At 37.7% G+C, this 26,343-nt stretch overlaps 1 protein-coding gene and 1 long non-coding RNA gene across 11 annotated transcripts in view; one reads left to right on the forward strand and one right to left on the reverse strand.

Annotated features, from left to right (window-relative positions):
• The first annotated feature begins 413 nt into the window (after positions 1-413).
• Positions 414-25,997, forward strand: LOC116749721. Of its 3 annotated transcripts, XR_004348683.1 has the most exons (7): positions 414-1,359; positions 13,687-13,860; positions 21,111-21,265; positions 24,654-24,742; positions 24,871-25,167; positions 25,659-25,744; positions 25,834-25,997. It is a non-coding gene; the product is annotated as an uncharacterized LOC116749721 (long non-coding RNA). The 3 variants fall into 3 exon arrangements; XR_004348684.1 differs by lacking the exon at positions 414-1,359 and having other exon boundaries at positions 13,725-13,860; positions 25,273-25,744; XR_004348685.1 differs by lacking the exons at positions 414-1,359; positions 13,687-13,860 and adding an exon at positions 16,288-16,383.
• Positions 2,257-26,343, reverse strand: part of HEATR5A (HEAT repeat containing 5A) — a 111,508-nt gene continuing 87,421 nt past the window's right edge. For 5 of the 8 annotated variants that reach the window (XM_032624379.1, XM_032624377.1, XM_032624374.1 and 2 more), the window contains 11 exons: positions 24,637-24,705; positions 23,025-23,204; positions 21,102-21,321; positions 17,436-17,684; positions 15,606-15,733; positions 13,697-13,844; positions 12,573-12,845; positions 10,757-10,981; positions 5,390-5,544; positions 4,050-4,263; positions 2,257-3,756 (listed from right to left, as the gene is read on the reverse strand). In XM_032624379.1, coding sequence (XP_032480270.1) covers positions 3,449-3,756; positions 4,050-4,263; positions 5,390-5,544; positions 10,757-10,981; positions 12,573-12,845; positions 13,697-13,844; positions 15,606-15,733; positions 17,436-17,684; positions 21,102-21,321; positions 23,025-23,204; positions 24,637-24,705 — 2,169 coding nt within the window. In that variant the 3' untranslated portion in view covers positions 2,257-3,448. The remainder of the gene's footprint in view (positions 3,757-4,049; positions 4,264-5,389; positions 5,545-10,756; positions 10,982-12,572; positions 12,846-13,696; positions 13,845-15,605; positions 15,734-17,435; positions 17,685-21,101; positions 21,322-23,024; positions 23,205-24,636; positions 24,706-26,343) is intronic. The other 3 variants (XM_032624381.1, XM_032624378.1, XM_032624382.1) reach the window with 2 other exon arrangements.

Consider the following 26,343-nt stretch of genomic DNA (forward strand, 5'->3'; position numbering starts at 1 on the left):
GGTCTGTACTGGATACATTCCAGCTCTACATCACAACACAAAATTTCCCATTTCCTCAAAGCTAAAAGCCGAGGCATCAGCTAAGTAGATTGATAAACAGGAAAGTCAAGATAGGCACAGTTCATTAAACTGTCAGCCAGCAGTTGAATAACTATATTTCTGATAAATTGAGGTCTTGCAAGGGTTAACAAGTTATTTGTAAAGAGGAAAGTACATTCAATTGATGGAGAAAATGCAATATATGTGATTACCTTGATTCTACAATTATGTTAACAGGACTCTGAAAGATACATATAGGCAGACTACTGAAGCTTTAAGACTGTTAGCATAATATAATCATTAAACGGCCAGAAATGATTCAACATTTTAACTATAGTTTTTGGGTAGTATAGACTTTATTTCATATATTGTTAGTTTTGTATTAACATTATCATAGTTTATTAGCTTGAGGGTTGAAATTTCTTCCCTCAAAATGTAAACTAATATTGTAATAAAAAGACAAAGCGAATTCTTCTCTTCAAAATTAACGTTACAAAAGACTCTTAGGTTATACATTTATTCCGTCAAGTATGTATTATTCTCTAAGCCTGTACCATATGATATTCCTTCCAGGAAGTCCATCTCAGAAGCGTCAGTTTTCTTCCCTGGGTTCCCATAGCACTATCCTTGTATCTCTTTTATAGCACTTATTTGTATCTTTTAAAGTGCCTTAATGTTCCTTTTAGGTGGGCAGTGAAGTTTGATTTATAGAAGTAGAAATTTTGCTTCGGATGCTCTATTTATAGAAATCTGGTCTTTCTGATGTTACTTTATAAGTCTTTCCATGATAAGCTTTTAAATAGTGGGTTAAATGAGACTCAACTAGTAGTTTGGGCTGTATTTCTTCCCTCAGGAAAACATAAAGCTCAAGCAAACATTATGTATACCACTTTGTTTCATCCAAGTTGCTCATCAACACATTAAGTTTGTAAAGAATTACCAAGTTAAAGTGCAACTGCTTTATAACAACTGGAGACTTGTTAAAATAAAACAGATGTAAAGAATTTTTGATGTGTTTTTCAGTCTTAACTATTCACCTTTAAACAAATCAGAACTTATATCAACAACTAATCATGTAATCATTATTCCCATTGAAATTGTAGACGTCACAAATTTTTCCCACTTTTTCCTTGTTGTATTAGCCAGAAAACTTTTGGTGGCAATTTGGAGAAATATTAAATGAAAGTATCTTCAACTAGGAGTGAAGAAAGCTCTGGAAGGAATGTGGAACAGTGAAAGAAGAGAAAAGCTTTACCTTGATAGAATCAGGACCACCAACGGACCTTTTCTGTCTCTAGCTTGGAACCTGGGATCAGAAAGGTGGGTTCAAGTCTCAGCCGTTAAGCCTTAATTTCTGTATCAGTAAGGGTATCTTTACTAATTCAGTATTGTATTAAACAAGATGATACATTAAAAAAAGCCTACAGAATTGTGACCAACTCAAAGTTCCTAATTCCATGACACTGGACATATTTTTTCGCAACTATTGATATTCATATAGCACCTTTAAATCCAGACAATTCGGGATACCAGGTCACTAAATGAGGAGCAGAAATCTTAATGTTTAAGAACAAACTAAATGAAATAAAAAACAATACAAAAGAAACAAAAAAATAAAAAAACTATATCCTGAGAATATCCCAGTCCAGCATTTGCCTTGGCAAAGGAATAAATTTCTCAGCTCAAATTCATCCTACACCAGTACAGTTCAACAGTTTTTTAAGTGTCTAGTTGATGCCACACAGGCAGTTACAGAAGACAAAATTTCTCCCTTTAAGACACAGTCTAAAAGGGAGTATTAAAATGCAATGTGATGTTCAGTGCATAGAATAATATATAAAGTACTGCAGGAACACAGATGAAGAAGCAGTTACATTTGCTTGGTTTGAGAGGAGGGTAAGAAGCATTAAGGAGTTATCAAGGGGAAGTGACATTTAAACCAGGCATAAAAGGACTGGGAGTCAGCCAGATAGAACAAGGGAGAGAAGGGCATTCAGGTGAAGGAAACAATAATGAGTATACAGTCAAATTCATATAGAGATAATTAGAAAGACAAAGAATGCAAACCATTGCAAAGAATGTTCCAAAGAAAGGGCTCCCCTCAGAAAACAGGCTAAGTTTCAGAGAAAATATTATTTGCTCCACAGAAATGATTTTCTGCACTCTGTGAGACTAACCAATCATCTTTTGTAAGTAAAATAATTTCAAATACAAGAATGATAAAGAAAATTAGCTTTATTTATGTGAATTAGAAAAACTGATTGTAGTGTTAGAATTTGTCAAATGCTTTCATTCTGAACGATTTACAAGTGTATTTATATACAAACATAATAAAATAGAGTACCATCACATTGCTTTCTCTTGACTCCAAGTGTCTGTCTCTCCATTCTGAACATGCCCCTCTCGCTTCGGGTTTTAATTTTTAACAGGGAAATGCTTTGTTCTGACACAGTGCTTGATTCACACAGTATAACACTGAAGTGGAAGGAGAGTCAATGACCATCAATAATTAAAAATTATCCTTCAACCAATATGACTTTATCATTAGATTTTTTCTATATTAAAATATGTTTCATGTTAAAAAAACATACTTGTATTCACTGAGGATCTAAATTTGTTGTACTAAATTTGACATTTATATGAACCCATAGTTAATTTAAATATAGATACGAATCTATATTAAACTCATTGGTATGAATGTTTGCCATAAATGAAAATGATGAAAATTATTAGGAACAGAGGTAAAAGAAAATCCATGTGCGAAATTGAAGTGGAAATGCCCTATTCTATTTAAAATGACTAAAATTTCAATTTTCTGAACTCAATACAAATAAAACCAATAGATGGTAAAAAGCCATGATATTATAGACACCAAATCTTAAGTCACACTGTAGGGCATTAAATAATTTGTACTATTACATATTTTAGATAATTCTAAACCAAGTTTCCTAAATAGCTTGCCAATCATTTACGTTGTTTGAGAAATCCAAGAAAGTCTAATACAATTATTGAATAAAGCCGAATTTTAAACTGGCAATCGAGATACAACATAAATGCAGATAATTTATATTAGAGTCAGATTTATATATGTCATAGTACTATGTGTGTATGGACTATTAGAAGAAATAAATTTTGCTTTTAAAGCAGTGGTTGGTTTTCTAAGTTTAGTTCTTTAGCACTTTATTGAAATTCCTGGCAAGAATTCTGACAGAGCTCTGTGATTTTATTATATGAAAGAAGGAAAAAAAGAAACCCACAAAAAATGTTAAGTTTGCTGTGACTTTTCAAAGCAATTTAAGTTAAAACAAACAGCCTCCAAGTGCACTTGTGTCTAAAATGCCACTTTTGCCCCCAAAGTGAAAGAAATGATCAAGTATTGTGTTAAGGTGCTTACTATTCAAAAAAAACATCAGAGGAAGTTGGTCTTTAATTGGATGCTTGAATTCTTTCCAGAGTTCTTAGTATGTTTAGATGTTGGTATCTTGAGTTTGACACTTTCTTGATTGCCCTTTATAGCAGCTTCAAGGCGGGCTTTCAAGGCTGGAGAGGAAGCCATTACACTTTTAAAAACTGATGAATACTGAGGCCCAATCTGCATGAGATTTTGCAAAGCAAAGTCATGTAGATTTCTCATTATGGAAGTTGCTGATCCCAGAGCATTCTCATCCAAAAGGAAGGAAATGAGGATGGGCAGAAGACAGGCCACCAGCTGAGAGCCTGGAAAGTAAACAAATGATGTAAGCCCCAGGTTCAGGGATGTAAATGTTTCTTATACGCTTGATCTGGACATATTTCCCCCACTTGAAGGGAAGCAGTTCTTCCAATCTCTTCTCCCAAATTAATACAAAACAGTATCAATACTGTTGATTGATTAACATCAACACCTGCCTTTCCACGAGTGTGAAAATATAATGCTAAGTGACTAATGGGATGTTTTACATTTTAAATAACATTAAATTTCTGATTTTGGACAGATTCTGATTTAGTATGCATTTAGTGCTAGCACTTACGATGCTGTTCCTCAGCAATGGCTACCAGTGCTTCCAAGACCTTTATGCCTTCTTGAAAGATCTGAAGCTCAGTAGTGTCTTCAGGTTTTCTTTTGTCTATTTCCTGCAGTTTTTCCACGATAGAGGATACTAAAGAGTAAATGTACGGGTAGGAAACAGCTGGATTCGGATACTGAAAAATGGAAAGTAGGAGCTGATAGGTCTTGATTTGTACCTAATCAGAAAAAAGACAAAAATAGTGTAAACTGTAAATATAAATTTACATTTATATTAAAATGTAAGTTTTAATGTAAATTTTTAAAGTAAATTAAAAAATGTAAATGAAAAAAATTTAAAGCCTCCCCTCCCACACTTAAATTTATTTTATTTCTAATTTATCTTTAATTTTGGAAGTCCAAGCACTAACAGGTATTCAAACTTGCATGCTAACAGTGGTTGTGACAGCTTGGAGTGGGAATAAAGTGGTTAATTTTTCTTCTTTTGACTAGTTCCCATTTTCCCCCTCATTTGTCTCTCTATAATATAAAAAATCAAACAAACACACAAACTTGAAAAATATTTTGGAGATTTTGGAAAATGTTTTAGATGAAAATCACATATATTTGATGCTATGAAGGTTTTAAGGAACCATGTCTGGACCATATTAATTATGTGTCATCACATACTGGAGGCACCACTTTGAGACTGCTACGTAAAGCTCCTGTTAGGCTAGAGGAAACAAACAGGACAGGAGAACAAAAGGAGATGACTATACAGCAAATATATAAACCATCCTTTATTCATTTGAATGATTATTTTTTTTCTGAGAGAAAATCTGGTTACTAAATTTTAGGAGTCTATTTGTGATCATGTGCTACAAAACTTATTTTGTACCACATAACAGCATAGGAAATTAATTTAGCAAATAAAAGGGCCAGAAAGGAATGGGATTAATTTGTATATGCTGCTTTTGAAATAGGTCCCATTATTTTACAGTCATATACTGAAGGCACATGCTAGAGTCTTCCTTTCCTTTTTTTTTTGAAAGGAAATCCACTGAAGTTCTAGGGATATATCAATTTTAAGATGCCCCTATTTCAAATTTAGGTTGTTTTTTTTTTTTAATTTTTTAAAAAACATTTTCTTTATCTTTCTCCAACTAACTACATTCCATCCTCAGGCCCAAAACACAAGACCATTATTATTTGACTTTGTCAACCCAAGAACATGAATTAAATCCAAACCTAAAAATAAATTTCAGTCTGGTACTTTCTGTTGGAATCAACAAAATCATAAGGAAAAGTTTTGCAAAAGCCTAAACATGTTCCTATTACAAACATCTATCTTCTAAACACACTTACCATAGGATCTTTTATCTCAAGAGTAGCCTTAAATTTCTCAATACAGCGCTTCTGAAGGCATGGGATCGTAGTTACTTCTGGACTGGTAGACAAAGTAAATACTGTGATAGCAGTAAGCAGACTGACTTCATCAAGTTCTTGGTGTGTTCCAGCTACTAAAAAGAAATAATCTATGAGAAACAGATCCCAACACTGTCATATTTACTCTTATATACAGCTGTGAAGCTGTCTCTAGTTTGGTAGTAATTTCTTTTGTGTACCTAAGGATTACAGACAGTAATACGGACTGACTGACTAAGAATCCTGGCAAATGCTGTAGCTTTAAAATATGCATTTTAAGTAATTCTAGAGTCAAGAATTACCAAAGAAATTACAGTCTTCATAAGTAAAGACATCAGTAAATACTTATATACATTTACTAGGAATATGCATTAACTAGTTATGTGACCTTGGATATTTAACCCCATCTTCAGTTTTCTCATCTGTAAAATGAAAGTAACAGTACTTAAATTTATAAGGTTATGAGGATTAAATGAGTTAATCCTCGCAAAGCATTCAGAATAGCATGTTGCACATAATGCTCAATATAAATTAGCTGTTATATTATTATTTTTATTGTGGAGAAATACAGAAATGCTTGGACAGTTGTTTTTTCTTTGTTAAGTTTAAAGTATTCATATTTTGATAATACACGTGTCAAGCGAAAATAACTTAGCACTTTGTTTGCTACATATACCATTTCTTAACAGTACAGAAAAATTTGAAAATATCTGTGTGTGCCACAATCATTTAAAGGAATTTTCTACTGGTTGTAATTTACTTCATTTCCCAAAGTCATACTCTCATTAAATAATTTTAATGAACCTCTTGTGGAAAAATCAATGTTATTTGAAAAGGAAAAGTTGTGGCAAATTCAACTCATTAAATTGTGTAAGAATGGATTACTACTTATGAAAAAAATTACATATATATGTAGAAGGTTTGGTAACATTCACTCATCAAATACTTAAGAAACATTTTCTATGTGCCAGCACTCTTTTTGGCACTGAGAATACAATTTACAGAGAAGATACAGAATATACCAAGAAGTAAATAAAGGATTTCAGCTAGTCACAAGGTCTATGAATATAAAAAATGTATTAAGAGATAATAGAAAGCAACCCAGGAGTTGCTACATTGGGCAGTCTGAGAAAGGTTTAGGAAATTAGTGTTTGAGCTGACACCTGAGACACAGCAGCAATGAAAGCAAAATACTATGGATGGGTAGGATTTATTTTATAAAAATAATTTGAATAATTTTAAGGTAAAATAGGTGCATGGTTAACATTTAAATTATGACAGTATTATTATAAGCACTTTATAGTTAATCCTCATTAGCATCGTGAGGTAGGTACACTTATCTCCCCCATTTTATGGATGAGAAACTGAGGAACGGAAATTCAGTCATTTGCCCAAATCACACAGTTAGTAAGGCATTCAGTTTAATTCCAGAAAGCATACTGTTAACCATGATGCCATAGTGCTTCACATACAGCCAAGTTATTCTTAGTCATTTACAGCAACTTGAAACTACAATAGCTAGTCTGTTTAGTAAAAATGTCTTTTTATTCTCCGTAAGATAAAGTTCTCCTGGGTTCCTCTTCCCATTTCTTCTAAAATTCCCTTATTCTCCCAGCCCTGCCCAAATTCCATTATACCCATTCTCTTTTACCTACAATAGATGCAAGGTTCGCTTAGCATTAAGCCCCATGGAGAGGCCTATGTGGTAAGGAAATGAGGCCTCCTGCTAACTAACAGCCAGTGAGAGACTGAGGCCTCTTACCAACAGCCATGAGCGAGTCCCCTTGGAAATGGGGTCTTTAGCTGTGACCCTGGTCAACATCTTAACAGTAACCTCAAGAGAGACCCCAAGACAGAACCACCCAGCTATGCTGCTCCCCAATTCCTGACCCTCAAAAACTGTCAGGTAACAAATGTTTGTTGTTTGAAGTCACTAAGTTTTGGAGCAATTTGTTATGTAGCAAATGTTTTCCCTATCAGCTCCTTCCTTAATTCTTCTCAGTAGCTAATCCAAATCCTCAGTGTCCTAACCTCATTCTCTGACAGACAACAGAAAACCATCTGTGTGTGTGTGTGTGTGTGTGTGTGTGTGTGTGTGATGAAAGAGGCAAGCTCATCATAATTCAACCTAACAACTTACGCCTATTACTTTCCATCCTTACCTCCTTTCCTCCCTCACACTGGCAGACTCATCCTTCTAAATGTGCTGTGAATTTTTTTCCTTTCTGCCTAGAAAAGGGATGCTGCTTCCCTCCCTAATAGTTCCAACTCCAACCCAGTTTCCACCTTTTTTTCCCCATAAGCATGAACTCATATTACAGCCTCATCTAAAAAATAAAATAAAATAAAATTCCTTGACCCTGTATCTTCCTTCAGCTTTCTCGTCTCCCTGTCGAGAGGAGCCTGTACTTGATCCTTCCCCTCCCTTACTCCTCTCTTGTACCTCAACACTGTGAGCGTGATCTCCACAGCGTATTTTACACTGCTGACCACTCTCAAGTCATTAAAACTCTCTTTTCTTTGGCTTCTGTTTCTGCATTATATTCGGAATCTCCTCCCATCTTGTTGCATAAACCCAAGTTAGGTGATTTCAACCATCCCACTGACCACTCCCAAACGCATGCAGTCTAAAACCATCTCTAGCCAGACTTTCTTGAAGCCCAGACCGCTTCATATTTCATTCCACTTGATTATCCTGTAGACATTTCAAAAAAAACTCACTATCTTCCCCTGAAAACCCTCACTTTGGTATTTCTGTTAAGGGCACCATGAACACCCAACTCACCTTACCCCTTTCAACTCCTAAACCAAACTATCAGTAAATTCTGTTAATACTTGCTAAACATTTTAGTTTTCATTATTTCATTCCTTGTTATCCTTACTGCTACTACCTTGTCTCCAACAGTCTTGCTTTTTTCTCTATACTGCTGCCAGAGTGAGTCTTTAGAAATGCAAATCCCATCACTTTACTCCAGTTTTAAGAACACATGCCTATTGAAGGCAGCCCAAATTACCAATCATGCCAAACCTTCCATTATCTGGCCCCACTTACCATCCAACTTCCATCTCTACTAATCACCATTCACCACCCTCTTACTCTTACCCCTCAAACCCACATTCTCTCGTTGCTCTACTTGCCGTCCCCAAATGTACCATGCTATTTAGGTCTGCTGGTCTTAGATCAAAATGTTGCACGAGAATCCTTTTCTATGATGTCCACGTGGAGAATGGAGAATGCCTTCTAATCCTTTAAGAAACTGACCGTTTTGAGAAGACTCTTGTGGTAGCTACAGAGGTGTAGCACTGAGCTCCCCTTCATGAGGGCAGGTGCTGCCCAGCTGTGAGGCATGAGGTCAGCTGTTAGCTCCTCAGGGTTGGCCTCAGCCCCCGAGTTTGCTTGACTGAGATCACAGTCTTCAGGGGGCAGCCACATCTGAGGGAGTGTAGACACTGTTGTCCTATGGGAGGCACTGACAGGCAATATTCAGAGCCGCCCAGCAGGCATGCTGAGCTTTGCTGGATGCTGGTCCTGCAGCTTGGCTTCTTTAGCCCAAGACTGCTTTCCCCATTCCCTTCACAGGCGTTGTTCCTTAATAAGCCTCTTGCTCCCCAAACTCCATCTCAGCATGAGCTTCCAGAGAACCCTACTGTGACACTCTGCCTGATTCACTCAAACAGAGCTGGCTACTCTAACTTTTGCCAGTTGGTCTTTTTTTTTAAGTTTTTTTTTGATGTGGACCAATTTTAAAGTCTTTATTGAATTTGTTACAATATTGCTTCTGTATTATGTTTTGGTTTTTTGGCCACGAGTCATGTGGGATCTTAGCTTCCCGACTAGGGATCCAACCCATACCCCCTGCATTGGAAAGCGAAGTCTTAACCACTGGACCACCAGGGAAGTCCCTATCTCCTTTTTTTAATACTAGAAAGGCAGTGATAAATAAGACATTACTGTTGCCTTCAAGGAGCTCCTATGGTATTAATCATACCTTATGGCACTAGCCTCCCCTAGACTCCCAACTTTGGGCACAAAGTATGTGGTCAATAAATGCTAATTCAACTGAGACCTTTTTACCATACAAAACAGAATATGGTGAATTGTGATACTGATAAACAGAACAAAGAAGGCAGGGATAGGGACTTCCCTGGTGGTCCAGTGGTTAAGAATCCACCTCCCATGCAGGGGATGTGGGTTCGATCCCTGGTCAGGGAACTAAGATCCCACATGCCGCGGGGCAACTAAGCCTGTGCGCTGTAGAGCCCGTGAGCCACGACTAGACAGCCCTGCACGCTGCAACTACTGAGTCTATGTGCTCTGGAGCCTGTGCACCACAATTAGAGGGAAACCCACACGCCGCAACAAAAGATCCCATGTGCCACAACTAAGACCTGATGCAGCCAAATATTTTTTTTAAAAAAGGAGATAATTTATAATATGTCTAAACACTTTTTACAATTACCATGACATAATGTTGAAAATAAGACCTACTCAACAATAACAAAGGGAAAAACTAAGTTTAATGGATATTGAACATAATACTAGCTATCATTTATAGATATATGCCAGGTAAAAAGCGAGATGCTTTTCGCATGTTATGTTATTGCTCTAACAGTCTCCTGCAACACAATCTCCTTATTTTGTTAATGAGAAAACTAAGGCTCAGAGAAGTTGGATAACTTGTCTAGTCACTTAGCTAGTAGGTCCCGGAGGGACAGATCAGTCCTGTATTATATTTATAATGTATACCTTATGCAGTTTTCAGTACATTGTGCATATTAAAAAAGTTCTGTCAGCTAGACATGGATGATACTGTATTTTAAAATTAACATACTATTACATTTGAAGGTCTCTCACTGTCAACATACAGGCTGCCAGTCATTTAATTGCATTAACGTTAAAGATACTAAAATGAGGGGGCTTCCCTGGTGGCGCAGTGGTTGAGAGTCCGCCTGCCGATGCAGGTGACATGGGTTCGTGCCCCGGTCTCGGAAGATCCCACATGCTGCGGGGCAGCTAGACCCATGAGCCATGGCCGCTGGGCCTGCGCATCCGGAGCCTGTGCTCCGCAACGGGAGAGGCCACAACAGTGAGAGGCCCATGTACCGCAAAAAAAAAAAAGATACTAAAATGAGACCATAGATATTTTCTGTCTACGATACATATCCTCTAAACAAGTAGGTAGTGAACTATGGTCTCCTTTAGGTGAGACTGCCAAACACGATCAAGTAAATAGCTTATTCTCAAAAAACTGTCCCTCTTGCTTTTTAAAACAAACTGAACAACTGCTTCCAAAGAGCCTAAATTACCTGGATCCCAGCAGTCAAGAACTGTTGTTAAAGCACTACGGAGAAGGTCAGTCCAAGCAGTATGGCTCTTTTCTGCTCGGGCCATGGGAGAAGATAATATTCCTTTCAGAGCCTGCAGGGAAGCTGCAACTGTTGAAGATAGCTGGCCCCCAGGTAACTTCACAGCAGTTTCTCTGAGGACTCCAATTGTGAGGTACAGTATAGTAGGGAGGATTGAGATGCTTCCTGTAATGTTTTTAAAAAACACTATTTCAGTCTATATACAGTTCCTCAAAGGAAATCACCAAATGAGTTAGATAATGTCAAAGATTTCTAGCTTTTGAGATTATTCTCCATTAGGGATTATAACTGTTAAGATAATTTAAATAACTTTAAGATTTTAAAGGGTGGATTAAATTTTGGTTATAATTGGAGATGTTATTTAAAGTATATCACAGTACCATTATCCATTGCTGTGTTACTTTGTTTTATTTGGTAGTTGACAAACATTGAATTTATTTTTACTTTTTAGTGTGGTAAAATATATGGAACAAAAAATTTACCATTTTAATCATTTTTAATAGTTCAGTGGCATTAAGTACATTCACAATGTGGTATAACCACTATCACTATCCATTTGGATTTTATATTAAACCCTTTTGAAGCAATTTGTAGTGAATCACTCAGTACAAAATATTAAAGTTTCCATGGCCACTAACTAGTTAAAAAGTCACTTTGTTTAAAGTGAAAGAGAAGAGACTAAAGCTAAAATAGTCAATCAATTTTCCCAGAGGCTATCAATAAAACTCATATCGTATATTTTTGCCCCCAGTCCTCTGCTAGTCACTTTTTCTGCTACTATTGGTATAACACAGTGTGTGAGAACAAGGAATACAGGTTTAAAAGTCAAACTGAAGCTTAAAGTCATGTTAAAAATAGGACAGAATGTATGTAAGTTGGTCAAGACACATTTAAGCAGAAATATGCTTACCAATTAAGAAGTATCTATTAAATACTGAGTCCCTATTATGTACTAGAGGATACAAAATTTCACTGGAAACAAGACATATGTCTGTATATATATTTATCTTCTCTTTCTATAATAATCAATTACATATACCTCTATATGACACATAAAAACTACATATCTACATATGGAAGCTACACACACACACACACAAAACAAACAAACAAAAAAAAGAAAAAGAAAAACAAAACAAAACTCAATATGAGCCAGAGTTTTTAGGGAAGCCTTCACAGATGAGGTAGGGCTGGAGCTGAACTTGAAAGGAAGGCAAAATTTTACGAAGGAGAGAAGGGGTGGGGTCATTTCGAATCAAGTAACACCATCGACAATAGTACAGAACAGGGATATGCATGAAGCCTCCTGGGTTTAAGGTTCACAGAAGGAATCAGGAGGCAGTTGTACTCTGCAGAGCCTTAAACACTATATTAAAAGCATGGACTTGATTCAAAACAGAACTGGATATGATGAGAAGCTTCTGTTGTCACTGAGGCAGGGAAAGTCCATTAGATACTGTATACCAAAAAATGCCTAAGAGCTAGTAATTGCCATCGATGGGTTTACAATATTCTCAACCATGGAAGAGACTATCTATGTAGAGTACATGCTGTCTCTGTATTTACTTTCACCCTTTTAGTAAAACAGATTACTAGAATGTAATGTTAACCTCAGAGGATTAAAGACCATATGCAAAGCTTTGGGGATCAGCATTTGTGTAATGAGGAAAAGATAAGCAACCATTACCTCCATTATCTATCAAAACCATTTCTCTCCTTCCAGGTCAAGTAAAGCAAATCAAACACCACAACATACCTTCAGGAGAGCACACTGCAGGAAGTTCAGAGAGGATAACTAATGCAGCGGAAACCAACCTACTTCCATCTTCTGACAGCATCTGTGGCTTTGTAGCTTTTACTCCTGGGCTACCTGTCAATTTAGGATTTAGCTCTGGGAGCTGTCTAACTAGAATGCATACACACAATTCCAGTGTTGCAAAGACCAAAGATTTCCCAGGCACAAGTCCTCCTGTGTCCTTGCCCTCTCCAAATTCTGGCAAGGTTTCTTTTTCAGCAGCCCCATCATCAACTAAAAGACAAAAAGAACAATGTTGAATAAATGCTTCAGGTTTGTTTTGCTTCTGGTAGATGGCAGTTTAGTTCATTTCTGTTGTAGGTAACACATTTAAATGGGTGAAGTCTTGGGTCTTAAAGAATGAAAGAGAAAGTTATGGAGGTAAAAGTAGTTGTCTTCATGTGGACTTCTTATTGCAATGGATCAAAAGAAATCCTCGGTGACCTTCTCGGCCTTAAAATATTGTCTGGTTAACTCCTTGCTGTTAAGGTGTGAACCTGATAGCTAGAGCTCCAGCACTGACCTTACCACCTTAATATTGGTAGTGGCTGGGCAGAAAGATAGGAACTGAGGTCCCTGATGTCTTTAAGAAGCTGCCATCTCAGCCCAGGACTGCCAACTTCTGGACTTCTTTTAGATGAGAGAATAAGTCCTCATGTTTTAAATCTACTGTTATATTGGATTTTCTGTTATAGGTAGTCAAATGTAATCTTAAGTGATAAACTCACCAATGCCAAATTTGACTTGTAAATGAACAATTTAATCACTTTGCAAAACTTAAGTTATTAAAGAATTGTCAGTAGTTCTTTCCGTGTACATTGGTAAACACTTAAAAGTAAGTACTCAATCAGTATAAAGAATTTTTTTTCCTTCCAGGGCTGTTAAAATTCTAATTTTCCCAAGGAATAGTAGTTTAGCTACTGACAACATCCAAGCTAACATGTAGAGGCGCATGAGAGGATTTGAAGCCATACCTAGAGATTTGTACTATACACAACAGATTCTCAGAACGACATAGACACATAAGTAGTACTTTAAAAAATAATGATGCCATGTGATTAATTTGGCATTATAGGAACATTCACCTTCTGCACTTCGTCTTTTCTCCTTCACATGTTCTTGAGCTGCACAGATAATCTGCCTTACCACTTCAAGAGAAGCCAGCTGAATGGAAGGTGATTCTCGGGTCAAAATTACTCGATGTAGTACATTCAACAACTCGATACCCAAGTCCTACCACAGAAAACAGGTGAGACTATATGGAAAATTACATACTTAAAAAAAAAATACCAATGTTAAATGCCATGACAAAATTCAGAGAAAGAAACAATGGTCCATAAAAAATAAAGGTGTTAGGGCAATAAAGTTATGTAACACTTGCTCCACTTTAAACCAATTCCAGGTTGGTTTTTGTCCAATCTTGTGGGAGATGGCACTATGACAAAAGATCATTTTCACACAGGTCCTAAAGTGGGAAAACAAACGAGATTTCTAAAACAAGATGAAAAATGTGGCTAAAAGTATATAAGGACTGCCATGTAGATTCCTAGATTTATATTAAGGTTTTCTAGTACTAATAAAGAATGATGGCGAAGTATGACATTAAAAGTGGTAAGTTATTAAGCACAGAATGAATATCTCTCTAAAGAATAAAATACACTGGACAAATACTATTTCATTTTCCCCTTTTCTTTTCTATTGGTTACTCTGGTGGCTTTCTTTAATCTTTGAAAATAGTAGTAAAACTGTCATTATGATACTTTTTTTTTTTAAAGATGTTGGGGGTAGGAGTTTATTGATTAATTAATTTTTGCTGTGTTGGGTCTTCGTTTCTGTGCGAGGGCTTTCTCTAGTTGTGGCAAGCGGGGCCACTCTTCATCACAGTGCGCGGGCCTCTCACTATCGCGGCCTCTTCCATTGCAGAGCACAGGCTCCAGACGCGCAGGCTCAGTAGTCGTGGCTCACGGGCCCAGTCGCTCCGTGTCATGTGGGATCCTCCCAGACCAGGGCTCGAACCCGCGTCCCCTGCATTAGCAGGAAGACATCCAACCACTGCGCCACCAGGGAAGCCCCTATGATACTTGTTTTAACATACAGAATAAACAAGCAAAAAAAGTTTAAAATTTATTCAAGTACAATCCAAGTCAGGCAGGAGCCTGATTAATACTTTAAACCTAGTAAACGATGGTAGTAATAAGTTAAATAACTGTCTGTATAGAAAAGAAATCATACCATCCCACTTTTCTTAACATCCAAGAGTCAATTTAATATACAATTCAATATACTGGTAGTACCTGATGCTAAGGGTGCCTGCCCAATACAGAGCTGCTCTTGGAAAAGCAGTTAAAGGAAGTGCCATTCTTTGTACAGTGATCTTTTTTTTTTTTAACATCTCTATTGGAGTATAATTGCTTTACAATGGTGTGTTAGTTTCTGCTGTATCACAAAGTGAATCAGTTGTGTACAGTGATCTTTTAACCATGGTCACAGCTGGGTCTGATATTAGTGTCTGACTCCACCTAGAGACTAGCCAGTCGTCTCTTAAAAAGACTTGGATAGAGAACTCAGCCAAGAGGAATACTATGTAAATGACAATAACTATGTGAACCAAAAAGAAACTCTCTCAGGGAAATGGGGTATAAGATACAGGTATATACGAAGAGCAGGGTGCACTGAAGCGGAAAGAGACAAAGACAGTATGATACAGAACCTTCCCATCACTGCAAAAAGTTCACATGCTACACGGAGTGGTTGGCTGGTGGCAGCAGAAATAAGTGCGACAGAAGCAGAGACAGAAAGTGGCAGAAAGAGGCATGACTGCTCCTGGGTCAGCATAGTTGCTGATGCCATTTCAGTTCTGAGGCCTAGCTGTGCAGTTTTTTAGTTTCCTTTTTACTTCTCCGTGTTTACTCCCTATTCACTGTAGTAACCTGGACATGTTTCTGTTCCTGTTCCTTGACATGTACAGAAGCCAAACAAAAAACAAGAAATCACCTGATCACTGCCAATTTTAGATCTGGGCCAAGGAACATCTAGAAGGGCCTGTAACGCATGTAAACAAGCAGTAATGCTTTCCATGGTTGCATCTGAACGTAAGGAACACAGAAATTCCACACTGATTCCTGTAGAAAGCAGAAAAAGAGAACGAGGCTTCTTTGAGATTCTTAGTTTATGAAGTTAAATAATTTTGTATTTTGATAAGATATACAAATGAACTTAGCAAAAAGATAATGCAAATAAACCACAATGAATTTAAGACTAAACAATTAAGTGATAAGGCAATCTCTTAATAGTTTGTTTTTATCAACATGTCACAAATAATAATCTCAATTAGGCTTGCACACTACTGCAAAAATTACAATAAAATTGCACCAGAGAATTTAACATGTAGAGTTTCATAACTTTATTTTGACTAAAACTTATTGAGTGATTACCATGTATCAGGCGTTGCACTTTAAGTATATCATTTCACTCTCACACTATCTGAGAAAGTAGGTACTATTATTACCACTCCTTTTTTTTTTAGTGGTACGTGGGCCTCTCACTGTTGTGGCCTCTCCCGTTGCAGAGCACAGGCTCCAGACGCACAGGCTCAGCGGCATGTGGGATCTTCCCGGACCGGGGCACGAACCTGTGTCCTCTGCATCGGCAGGCGGACTCTCAACCACTGCGCCACCAGGAAAGCCCTATTACCACTCCTTTTAAGCACACAGAACTTAAATAGTTTGCTAAAGGTCCATTACAATGGGGCACACCAAGAATTTGAACTGAGGTAATTGTACTGCAGAGCTTATGCCCTGCCAGTCTTCATTATATAAAAGTTCATTTTTATCTTTAAAAATTTTCTTATCTAAAAGAAATATTTATTTATTTGGCTGCCCTGGGTCTTCACTGCCTCATGCAGGATCTTCGTTGCAGCATGCAAACTCTTAGTTGCGGCACGTAGGACCTAGTTCCCTGACCGAACTAGGGACCGGACCCGGGCCCCCTGCATTGGGAGCACCCCCTTGCATTGGGAGCGTGGAGTCTTAGCCACTGGACCACCAGGGAAGTCCTAAAAGTTTGTTTTTAGAAAGCTCTCATCTCAAGGCAAGCAAAAACAAAATTTTAACATACCCAAGGATATAAGAAATCCGGTCATGTTTGGCCTGGTAAGGAATAACAGAAGCTCTATGAACCATAAACCTTACTTAATCACTTGCCTTTATAACTCTCACATGTCACTTAATAACTTATTTATAGGTAATGATCTAATAACTTGTTTCCTCAGAACAAGGTAAGTATGAAAAATATTTATTCTAGAAACTCACTGTACCTAGAAAGATACTTCACTTTAAAAATGAAGTTCCAGGGCTTCCGTGGTGGCGCAGTGGTTGAGAGTCCGCCTGCCGATGCAGGGGACACGGGTTTGTGCCCCGATCCGGGAAGATCCCACATGCCGCAGAGCAGCTAGGCCTGTGAGCCGTGGCTGTTGAGCCTGCGCGTCCGGAGCCTCTGCTCCGCAACGGGAGAGGCCACAATAGTGAGAGGCCCGTGTACCGCAAAAAAACCCCCAAAAAACCATGTGGAAAGAACTAGGTTTCTTTTGCAAATTTTACATACATTCAACTCGATGCTAAAACCAGCCTGTAATGGCATTCTAGACTTAATATAATGAAATTTGCAATTTTATAAGATGTATACAAGCTTACTCACTTGTATACATCAAGGCTATCACTAATGCCTAATGAAGAATGAAGTAATAGCCACCAAGAGCTGATAGGCAGGGGGCACAATTCAAGAAAAACTCTGTAGGGTCAGAAGCTAGTAAGGTCTTTTACTGACCTAAAATAAGATGGAATCTCTCAGTGTAGACATCCTCAGGGGACTTTACTGGAGCCCCAGATGATGACCCCTGACACATGGAAGTTGGTGTTACAGGCCTTGAGAGATTAGGTGCTCCCTCATCTGGGTCAGCAACAACAAAGCCTGTGCTTGTAAGCCACAGTGCTGTAGCGTGGAGGATAAACGCCCAGGAGTTGTAATAATGCGATTTTGCACTTTCACTAGTCTCTGCTGTGTAGAAAGCACCACCTACAAAAAAGGGAAAGCAAACAGTGTCAGGAGGAATAAATGAAGAGATTAGCTCACACTACATTTTCCCTTTTATCTGTTACAAGATATAGACCATTTCCATCATCCCAAAATTTCCTTTGTGACCCTTTCCAGTCAGTCCCCTACACCTCAAGGCAACTACTTTTTTTTTTTTTAATTTATCCATTTATTTTATTATTATTATTTTTTGGCTGTGTTGGGTCTTCGTTGCTGCGCAGGGTTTCTCTAGTTGCGGCGAGCTTGGGCTACTCTTCATTGCAGTGTGTGGGCTTCTCATTGCTGTGGATTCTCTTGCTGCAGAGCACGGGATCTAGGCACACGGACTTCAGTAGTTGTGGCACGAGGGCTCAGCAGTTGTGGCTCGTGGGTTCTAGAGCACAGGCTCAGTAGTTGTGGCGCACAGGCTTATTAGTTGCTCCTCAGCATGTGGGATCTTCCCGGACCAGGGCTCAAACACGTGTCCCCTGCACTGGCAGGCAGATTCTTAACCACTGTGCCACCAGAGAAGCCTGGCAACTACTTGTTGACTTTTATCACCACAGACATTTTGCCTGTGCTTGGACTTCACAGAAATGGAAAAATATCCAGTATGCACTTGTTTGTGACTGCGGTTTTTTTTTAAAATAAATTTATTTATTTTATTTATTTATTTTTGGCTGCGTTGGGTCTTCATTGCTGTGCACAGGCTTTCTCTACTCTTCGTTGCAGTGCATGGCCTTCTCACTGCGGTGGCTTCTCTTGCTGCGGAGCATGGGCTCTAGGCACACGGGCTCAGTAGTTGTGGCACACGGGCTTAGTTGCTCTGTGGCATGTGGGATCTTCCCGGACCGGGGCTCGAACCTGTACCCCCGCATTAGTGGATTCTTAACCACTGTGCCACCAGGGAAACCCCTTTTTTTGATGTTGGCCATTTTAAAAGTTTTTTTTCGGGACTTCCCTGGTGGTGTGGTGGTTAAGAATCCACCTGCCAATGCAGGGGACACGGGTTCGAGCCCTGGTCCAGGAAGATCCCACATGCCGTGGAGCAACTAAGCCCAAGCGCCACAACTACTGAGCCTGTTTGCCACAACTACTGAAGCCTGCACGCCTAGAGCCCGTGCTCCGAAACAAGAGAAGCCATTGCAATGAGAAACCCACACACCACAAGGAAGAGGAGCCCCCGCTCGCCGCAATTAGAGAAAGCCCACACGCAGCAACCAAGACGCAACACAACCAAATAAATAAATAAAAATAAATAAGTTAAAAAAAAGTTTTTATTGAATTTGTTACAATACTGCTTCTGTATCATGTTTCAGGTTTTTTTGGCTACTATGCATGTGGGATCCTAGCTCCCCAACCAGGGATCAAACCTGCACCGCCTGCATTGGAAGGCGAAGTCTTAACCACTGGACCACCAGGGGAAGTCCCTGTGACTAAGTTTTTGTTTAACAATGTTTTCTGAGATTCATCCATGCTGCTACATTATCAATATTTTGTTATCAATGATTTTATTTCTCCTGAGCATACAACTGTTGGGTCACAGGGCTGATGTATCCTTACAACTTTATAAGAAATTTGCAGGCTAATTCTTAACTTTTTTATTATTATTATTTTTTGCGGTACGCGGGCCTCTCACTGTTGTGGCCTCTCCCGTTGTGGAGCACAGGCTCCGGACGCACAGGCTCAGCGGCCATGGCTCACGGGCCTAGCCGCTCAGCGGCATGTGGGATCTTCCCGGATCGGGGCATGAACCTGTGTCCCCTGCATCGGCAGGCGGACTCTCAACCAGTGCGCCACCAGGGAAGCCCCACTTTTTTTTTTTTAATCACAAAATATTTTAAAACAAATATGTGATGTGTATATGCATGTTTAGAAGGTGAAAGATTTATAGGATCTGAAGAGAAACCAGAGTGTGTGTATGCATGTATAAAACAGATACCTATTTACCTATCTCCAAGATTAACATTTTGTCTTTCTTAAATCTCTTTCTTAAAAAACAAACAAAAATCTCCTAAAACTTTGTACACCGCTAATTCTTGCCTCTCCTTTTGTAACCACTTTCCTCAAGTCACTGTGAATCACTCTCATTATGGTCTTACACTTTCACTCTAGACGTTTGTATTCATAAATAATAGATGCTGTTATTTCTTGTGTGAGTTTCCTTAAAAGCCTCATATTGTGTGTATCCTTTTTAAACTTGCTTCCCCCCAACGCTACGTTTTAATGATTTATGTGTCATTAACATGTGCTGATAAATTATGTCAATAAATCAGTTTATTTCCATTTTGTTTCCATTTTTAATGCTATTGAAAGGTACAAAGTACAATAAACACTCCACATATCTCTTTGTGTATAATTCCAATTAAAATTCTAACAGAACTTGACAGGCTGACCCTAAAATTCATAGCAAAGAGTAAAAAAAAATAATAGCCATTTTGGAATAACATGAAAATTAAAAGCAGCTACCAAATATCCAATCCATAAAATGCAATATTAATAACTGACTATAAAATTAGATCCCTAAGGGAATCTAAAAAAGAGTAGATATATGTATATGTATAACTGATTCACTTTGCTGTACAGCAGAAACTAACACAACATTGTAAAGCGACTATACTCCAATAAAAATTAATTTAAAAAATTTTAAAAATTAAAAAATAAAATTTGATCCCTATCCTCATTCCACACACATAATATAAATTCTAGCTGGACTAAAGTCCAAAATGTAAAAAGCAAAACTGTAAAGCTTATATTTCTTTATGGCCTTAAGTTACAAAGAAGTATCAGGCACTATACAAAAACCATAAACAACTGATTATATTACTTTTAAAAAGGTAAAAGAAAGAGCAAACTACAGGCTGAGAGAAGATACCTGCAAGATATGGAATCACAAAGGAATAGTATTAAACATATGTAAAGGATTAATAAGTCAGTAAGAAAATGTCAAATAGTAGAAAATGGGCAAAGATTATGACTAGGTGATTTATGGAAAAATAAACCAATGAAAAAAGATTCCCAATCTAGGAAATAAACCAATGAAACTCTTTCATACTCATCAGATTGACAAAAATTATTAACAATGATAACATATAATGATGGGAAGATGTAGAAAAACAGAAGCATGTTGCTGTTTGTAATGTATGTTGTTTGTATGCAATGTATGTTGCACATACATTGTTGTAACCACTTTGGAGAGCGATTCGGCAGTGTCTTGTGAGGTAAGACGAGCATGCCCTATGACTTAGAGATTCAACTTCAGGGTCTCCACCCTGAAGCAACTCTCCCGTGCTTATTCTATGAATGAAAATTATTCTGGGAAAATGTTTCAGATAAACATTACCTGCTAATGGAGAAATTTTGAAAATACATGTTATTGACTGTCATTCTAGGGATTATGTAAATATTTTCCCCCCTTACCTTCAACAGGAAGCTGGGAAGCAAATTCTGAAGGCAAAGTTAGGAGAGCAAAATCCTGAAGCGCAGCAAGCCAGAGCCTACTTAATGTGCCAAGATCTGCGTGGACTAAGTCAAGCAGCCCGTCTGATGAAATCGACCCGTTTCCGACACTCTCTTCTGAACAGGTAGTCTTCAAAGGTTGTTTGTGGTTTTTATGTCTTTCTACAGCAATTATGTAGACCTGTATAAAGGTTACTTTATAAATAGGAAAATCTCGTACCCACTGAAAAGGTGTTACAATATTTTTATCTTGCTGAAGAGGCAGACTTACCTTGAACCTGCCTCCTGGACTTAAAATGCATTGTGATACCAAGAAGGTATACATATGTAACCACACACACAAAACTAGGGTAGAAAGATCCAAAAGCATTATCTTCAGTGAGATATATTAGGGATAATAAACATTTGACAAATATGCTGCCACCTTGCAGTTTACAACCATGACAGCTATAATTAAATGATCATGGCACTCTTTTTTACTAAGCCTAGACATGGCCTTGTAATCCATTTCAAAATATGGCTACAGGCAGCCATCTCTGAATTGAAATAAGCTGAATATCTTCTTTCAGTGTTACCACTAAATTACTATAAAAAGTTTAACTATATAGATTTAACATGGACTATAGAATGTTAAAGTATTCAACATTTTACATAATGTGTACTATCTCTTTATCCATAACTCCAAAATCCAAAAAGCTCTGAAAAATCTAAGTTTGTGGGTAAATCAATCTGGTGGCAAAACACAAAAAAATTTATGTGAAGCTATTTATACAGTGTGAATATTCAGACATTTCACACAGATATATTTAAGTGTTTGATTACACATTCTATGGTATTGTCCCAGACATCCTAGATGAATACATGAAATATGCATCCAAATTTTAAATCCCAAATATATCTGGCTCCAAGGATTTCAGATAATTATGGACCTCAATTACATGGAACTTGTTGGCTAGTCATTACTTTCACTAAGGAGAGAACAGGAGAAAGTAATGGCTTAAGCAAGAGTATAGAGTTTCAAATTATTACAAAGAACACTATATAAGCACAGAGTAATTTATAAAATAGGTTACAGAAATTACAGAATCTCTGTTTGCTCTATTAAAAGCATATGTTTAAAGCATTTAGAGTTGACTGTTAAAGATCATTAGATCCAACTTATTAAATCTAGGCAGAACTACTTCCTGAGATTTGTCAATACTAAATAATGACAAAAATAGACACTTTACAATCTTCTGATTTTAATTAGCCCCACTGAAGGAAACCCTTTCTTATATGTTGGTTAATTCTCTCAGTTGCAATCTGAGACTATATACTTCATTAAAGTGATATATGAACCAAGACTGGCCAAGTCTGGTAACTGCTGAAGCTGGATGACGGGTATATATGAGTACACTGTACTATTCTGTGTAAACATTTCCATCGTAAATTTAAAAATTATATAGCTTTCTTCCTGATTAGAAAAGTAAATAAAGAACAGTTAAGCACTTCCCTCTAAGATTTCTCTAATCTTAGGAAATAAACCAACTTAATATTCAAGTCACTTTATGAAAGAGCACTAAAAAATATTAACATATGTATTATAGAGTTGATAGAATATATGAGCAAACCCACATTTCCAATAATTCAGGTTTCAATAAAAGTTGATTTCCATTGGCTATTATTAATTTCTCTCATGACTGCCCCTGCTTAAAGCAGCAGATAACAGACAACAGAGGGCACTTTAGAATCCTTGGCCAAAATATCAATTAGCATATAAATACATCTCATGTTGAAAGTCTTCTGTCAACCTTAAACATAGACTTATTTGTGTTTTAAATAGCTAACTTCAGTTTATGGCCTAAGATGTTTATTAACAACTTCCAAAATTCTAGAAGTACTAACCTCTGCCCAGGCTTTTAGCACAGCTAAGATCTCCATGGTAGAGGCACTTTCATTATATAAGTGACTTAGAGCTTCTTTTCCAACCTGAATTTTTGTTAATGATGCAACAAGCAACTGATGAACTCTTCGGAGATCATTAAGGTCACTTACAACTCCACTTGCTATCCAGGCACTGCAAACCTAGTTTTTTAAGAAAATCAAAGGTTATATTTAAAAATTATAAACACCCCCTTTGTGAGTTCAGCAAAACTCACCCATATCTCAGGAATCTGGTCATTGAAATCGTCTTGCTATCAAGAAACCCCAAGGGATACTGCTGATAATGATAGTCAAAGCCAGCATTTCAAAAGGGAATGAAGTCTTAAGGTTGAAGAAAGGAAACTGTGCTAGTAAGTATATAAATCAGAGTTTCAGATGTTATTAACACAGTGAAATTAAGCCATGAAAGGCATCACTTTCATAAATGTTTGGATTAACATCTGAATTATATCTCCAATCTTGACTATTTCATCTTATTATTATTTTAAAGACAGTGATTAATTGCATGGTTAATTATTTTATCTTTCTTGAAAGATAAATTACCTACCATTTAAACCTCAATGAAGATTTTGATTCTTTTGAAGATATTTTTAATTTTAAAAATGAAACATCATTAATAATTCTCCAATTCAAAAAGTTTACTCAATTATCAGAGGTTATCTATAAAGGTTTTCCTGGGTGTCACCATATTTCTCTTTTACTACAGAAAATTTATTTTTCTTTTATATTTATTTAGTTTGCATCTCATTTCACAAAAGATTTCAAGTGGCTTACAGCGAGAACACATATAATAAAAACGATGATAAATTAGACTCAGGACAACAGTTAACACACTTCTATGAATATTTGAAGGCTCTCAAACATTTCCTAAATACAAATGAATTTAGAAATTTGAAAATACTGAGTAAAATTATAATTAATTTAATTCACATCAGTTCTGCTCTTAATTATTTCAGGCCATTCAGGTCTGGATATCGAATGTCTGACAACCACACCAAGAAAAGCAACTATTTAAAACTGTATATTATATGGCTCTCAGCTATATGAAAAAAAGCTCAACCTCACTTGAAATACAAATCTAAACTATCCTGAGATACCCTTTTTACTCCATCATATACACAAAAATCTAAGTTTGACAACTCACAATGCTGCTGAGACTTTGGGGAAATAGGCACTTACATACAGTGCTGGTAGGAGTTTAAACTGGTAAACTCCTGTAAAATGCTCTTTAACCCAGCAATTCAATTTTAGGGAATTTATCTCACAGATATGCTTAGACCCAGTGAAATGACCTATGCAGAAAGAAGGTCATTCACTGCAGCAGTATCCATAATAGCAAAAGACGAAAAAACCCATATTTCCATCACTAAGGAGCTGGTGACGTGCCCATATATTGGATTACCACGCAGTTATGAGAAAGAAAAAGTTCTCTAAACTTAAAAAGTAAAGGAAAAGGGGCAACTGAGATTAATGGTTAGACAACTATAACGTAGAACCTTGGTATCAAATACTAACTGGAGAGCTGCTACCTAAGAGAGGATTTTTCTTAAAATTTATCTTTTTAACCATTTACCTGACATGCTTTGGCAGTGACATCAGGTGGCGTCTCTGAGGTGAAGGCTGGTCTAAGTGCCGCTCCTACCTGGCAAGACATTACAGGCCCATTCAAGCATCACAAAGTAAGATAGCAAACTTTTTCTCATTTTAATGTTATTTTAAAATTAGTTTTTTTTTAAATTAGTTATTTATAATATGCATTATGAACACCTTTTGTTTTTGCCTGACCAGCATATCTTCTCGTTTTTAGCTAGGTGCATCCAAGTTTTCCTTTGGGGAACTTTCTCTCTCCATAACTCTCAGCCCATGTTGTTGCTATGGAGTTGTGAGCACTGTCTGGCTCCAGGGACCCACACTAGGATAATGAAAGCTCTCCTGAGGACATTTGCTAGGAGTACTAGGAAAGAAGCGCTCTCTTTAAAAGACTCTGGATGCTAAGAGAGCCATCTTGATACCACTTGGAGAGGGCAAACTTGAGAATAAAGCCAGTGCAGAAGAAAGCAGAGCCAACTACGGTTCCTGAAAACAATTTTCCTTTTCTCCTTAAGTGAGTGGTAATTTTATTTCTATCATTTGCAATTTTAAGAGCATTAAAAATATAACAGGGGCTTCCCTGGCAGCGCAGTGGTTGAGAATCTGCCTGTCAATGCAGGGTACATGGGTTCGAGCCCTGGTCTGGGAGGATCCCACATGCTGCAGAGCAACTGGGCCCGTGAGCCACAACTACTGAGCCTGTAAAGCTGGAGTCTGTGCTCCTCAACAAGAGAGGCCACGATGGTGAGAGGCCCGTGCACCGCGATGAAGAGTGGCCCCCGCTTGCCGCAACTAGAGAAAGCCTTCGCACAGAAACAAAGACCCAACACAGCCAAAAATAAACATACAAATAAATTAATTAATAAAAAAAATATATATATAACAGAGCTCCCTTTAAGTAAGTTGAATTATAATATTTTAGTCTAATGTGATTAGTTGTATCTAACTCCTGTCCCTTCCTTTTGCTCTTTCCCTAAACACACATTGGCATTACCTGCTGGGAAGATGTGATGGAGCCTGCTAACCAACTGGTGAACTGCTCTGGATTCCCTAACTGCCAGCCATCAGAAGCTGCCTTTGAATCATGAGAGGTATCCTTGGATGAATGCTACTGAAGGATTACATGTGATGTGTGTGATATAATATGTGATGATTTTGTTATCTTCCTTGTTCCTCCTAGGCTGCTCAATGCACCAGTCAAAAAAACACCAGTTAAAAAGCTTACAGAGGGCTTCCCTGGGGTGCAGTGGTTGAGAGTCCGCCTGCCGATGCAGGGGACACCGGTTCGTGCCCCGGTCCGGGAAGATCCCACATGCCGTGGAGCAACTAAGCCTGTGCGTCACAACTACTGAGCCTGTGCTCTAGAGCCCATGCGCCGCAACTAATGAAGCCTGCGCGTTCTAGGGCCAGCGTGCTGCAACTACTGAAGCCCGCGTGCCTAGAGCCTGTGCTCTGCAACAAGAGAAGCCACTGCAATGAGAAGCCTGTGCACTGCAACAAAGAGTAGCGCCCGCTTGCAACAACCAGAGAAAGCCGGTGCACAGCAATGAAGACCCAATGCAGCCAAAAATAAATAAAATTTAAAAAAAAAAAGAACAATGCCTCTCCCACAGGGTTATTGTTAAAGATTAACTTAGTAAATGAATGTTAATTGTTTAAAAAAGCCCTTTATTCCCCCAAAATTACCAAA

The sequence above is a fragment of the Phocoena sinus genome, chromosome 2 (genome assembly GCF_008692025.1).
Source record: "Phocoena sinus isolate mPhoSin1 chromosome 2, mPhoSin1.pri, whole genome shotgun sequence".
NCBI lineage: Eukaryota > Metazoa > Chordata > Mammalia > Artiodactyla > Phocoenidae > Phocoena > Phocoena sinus.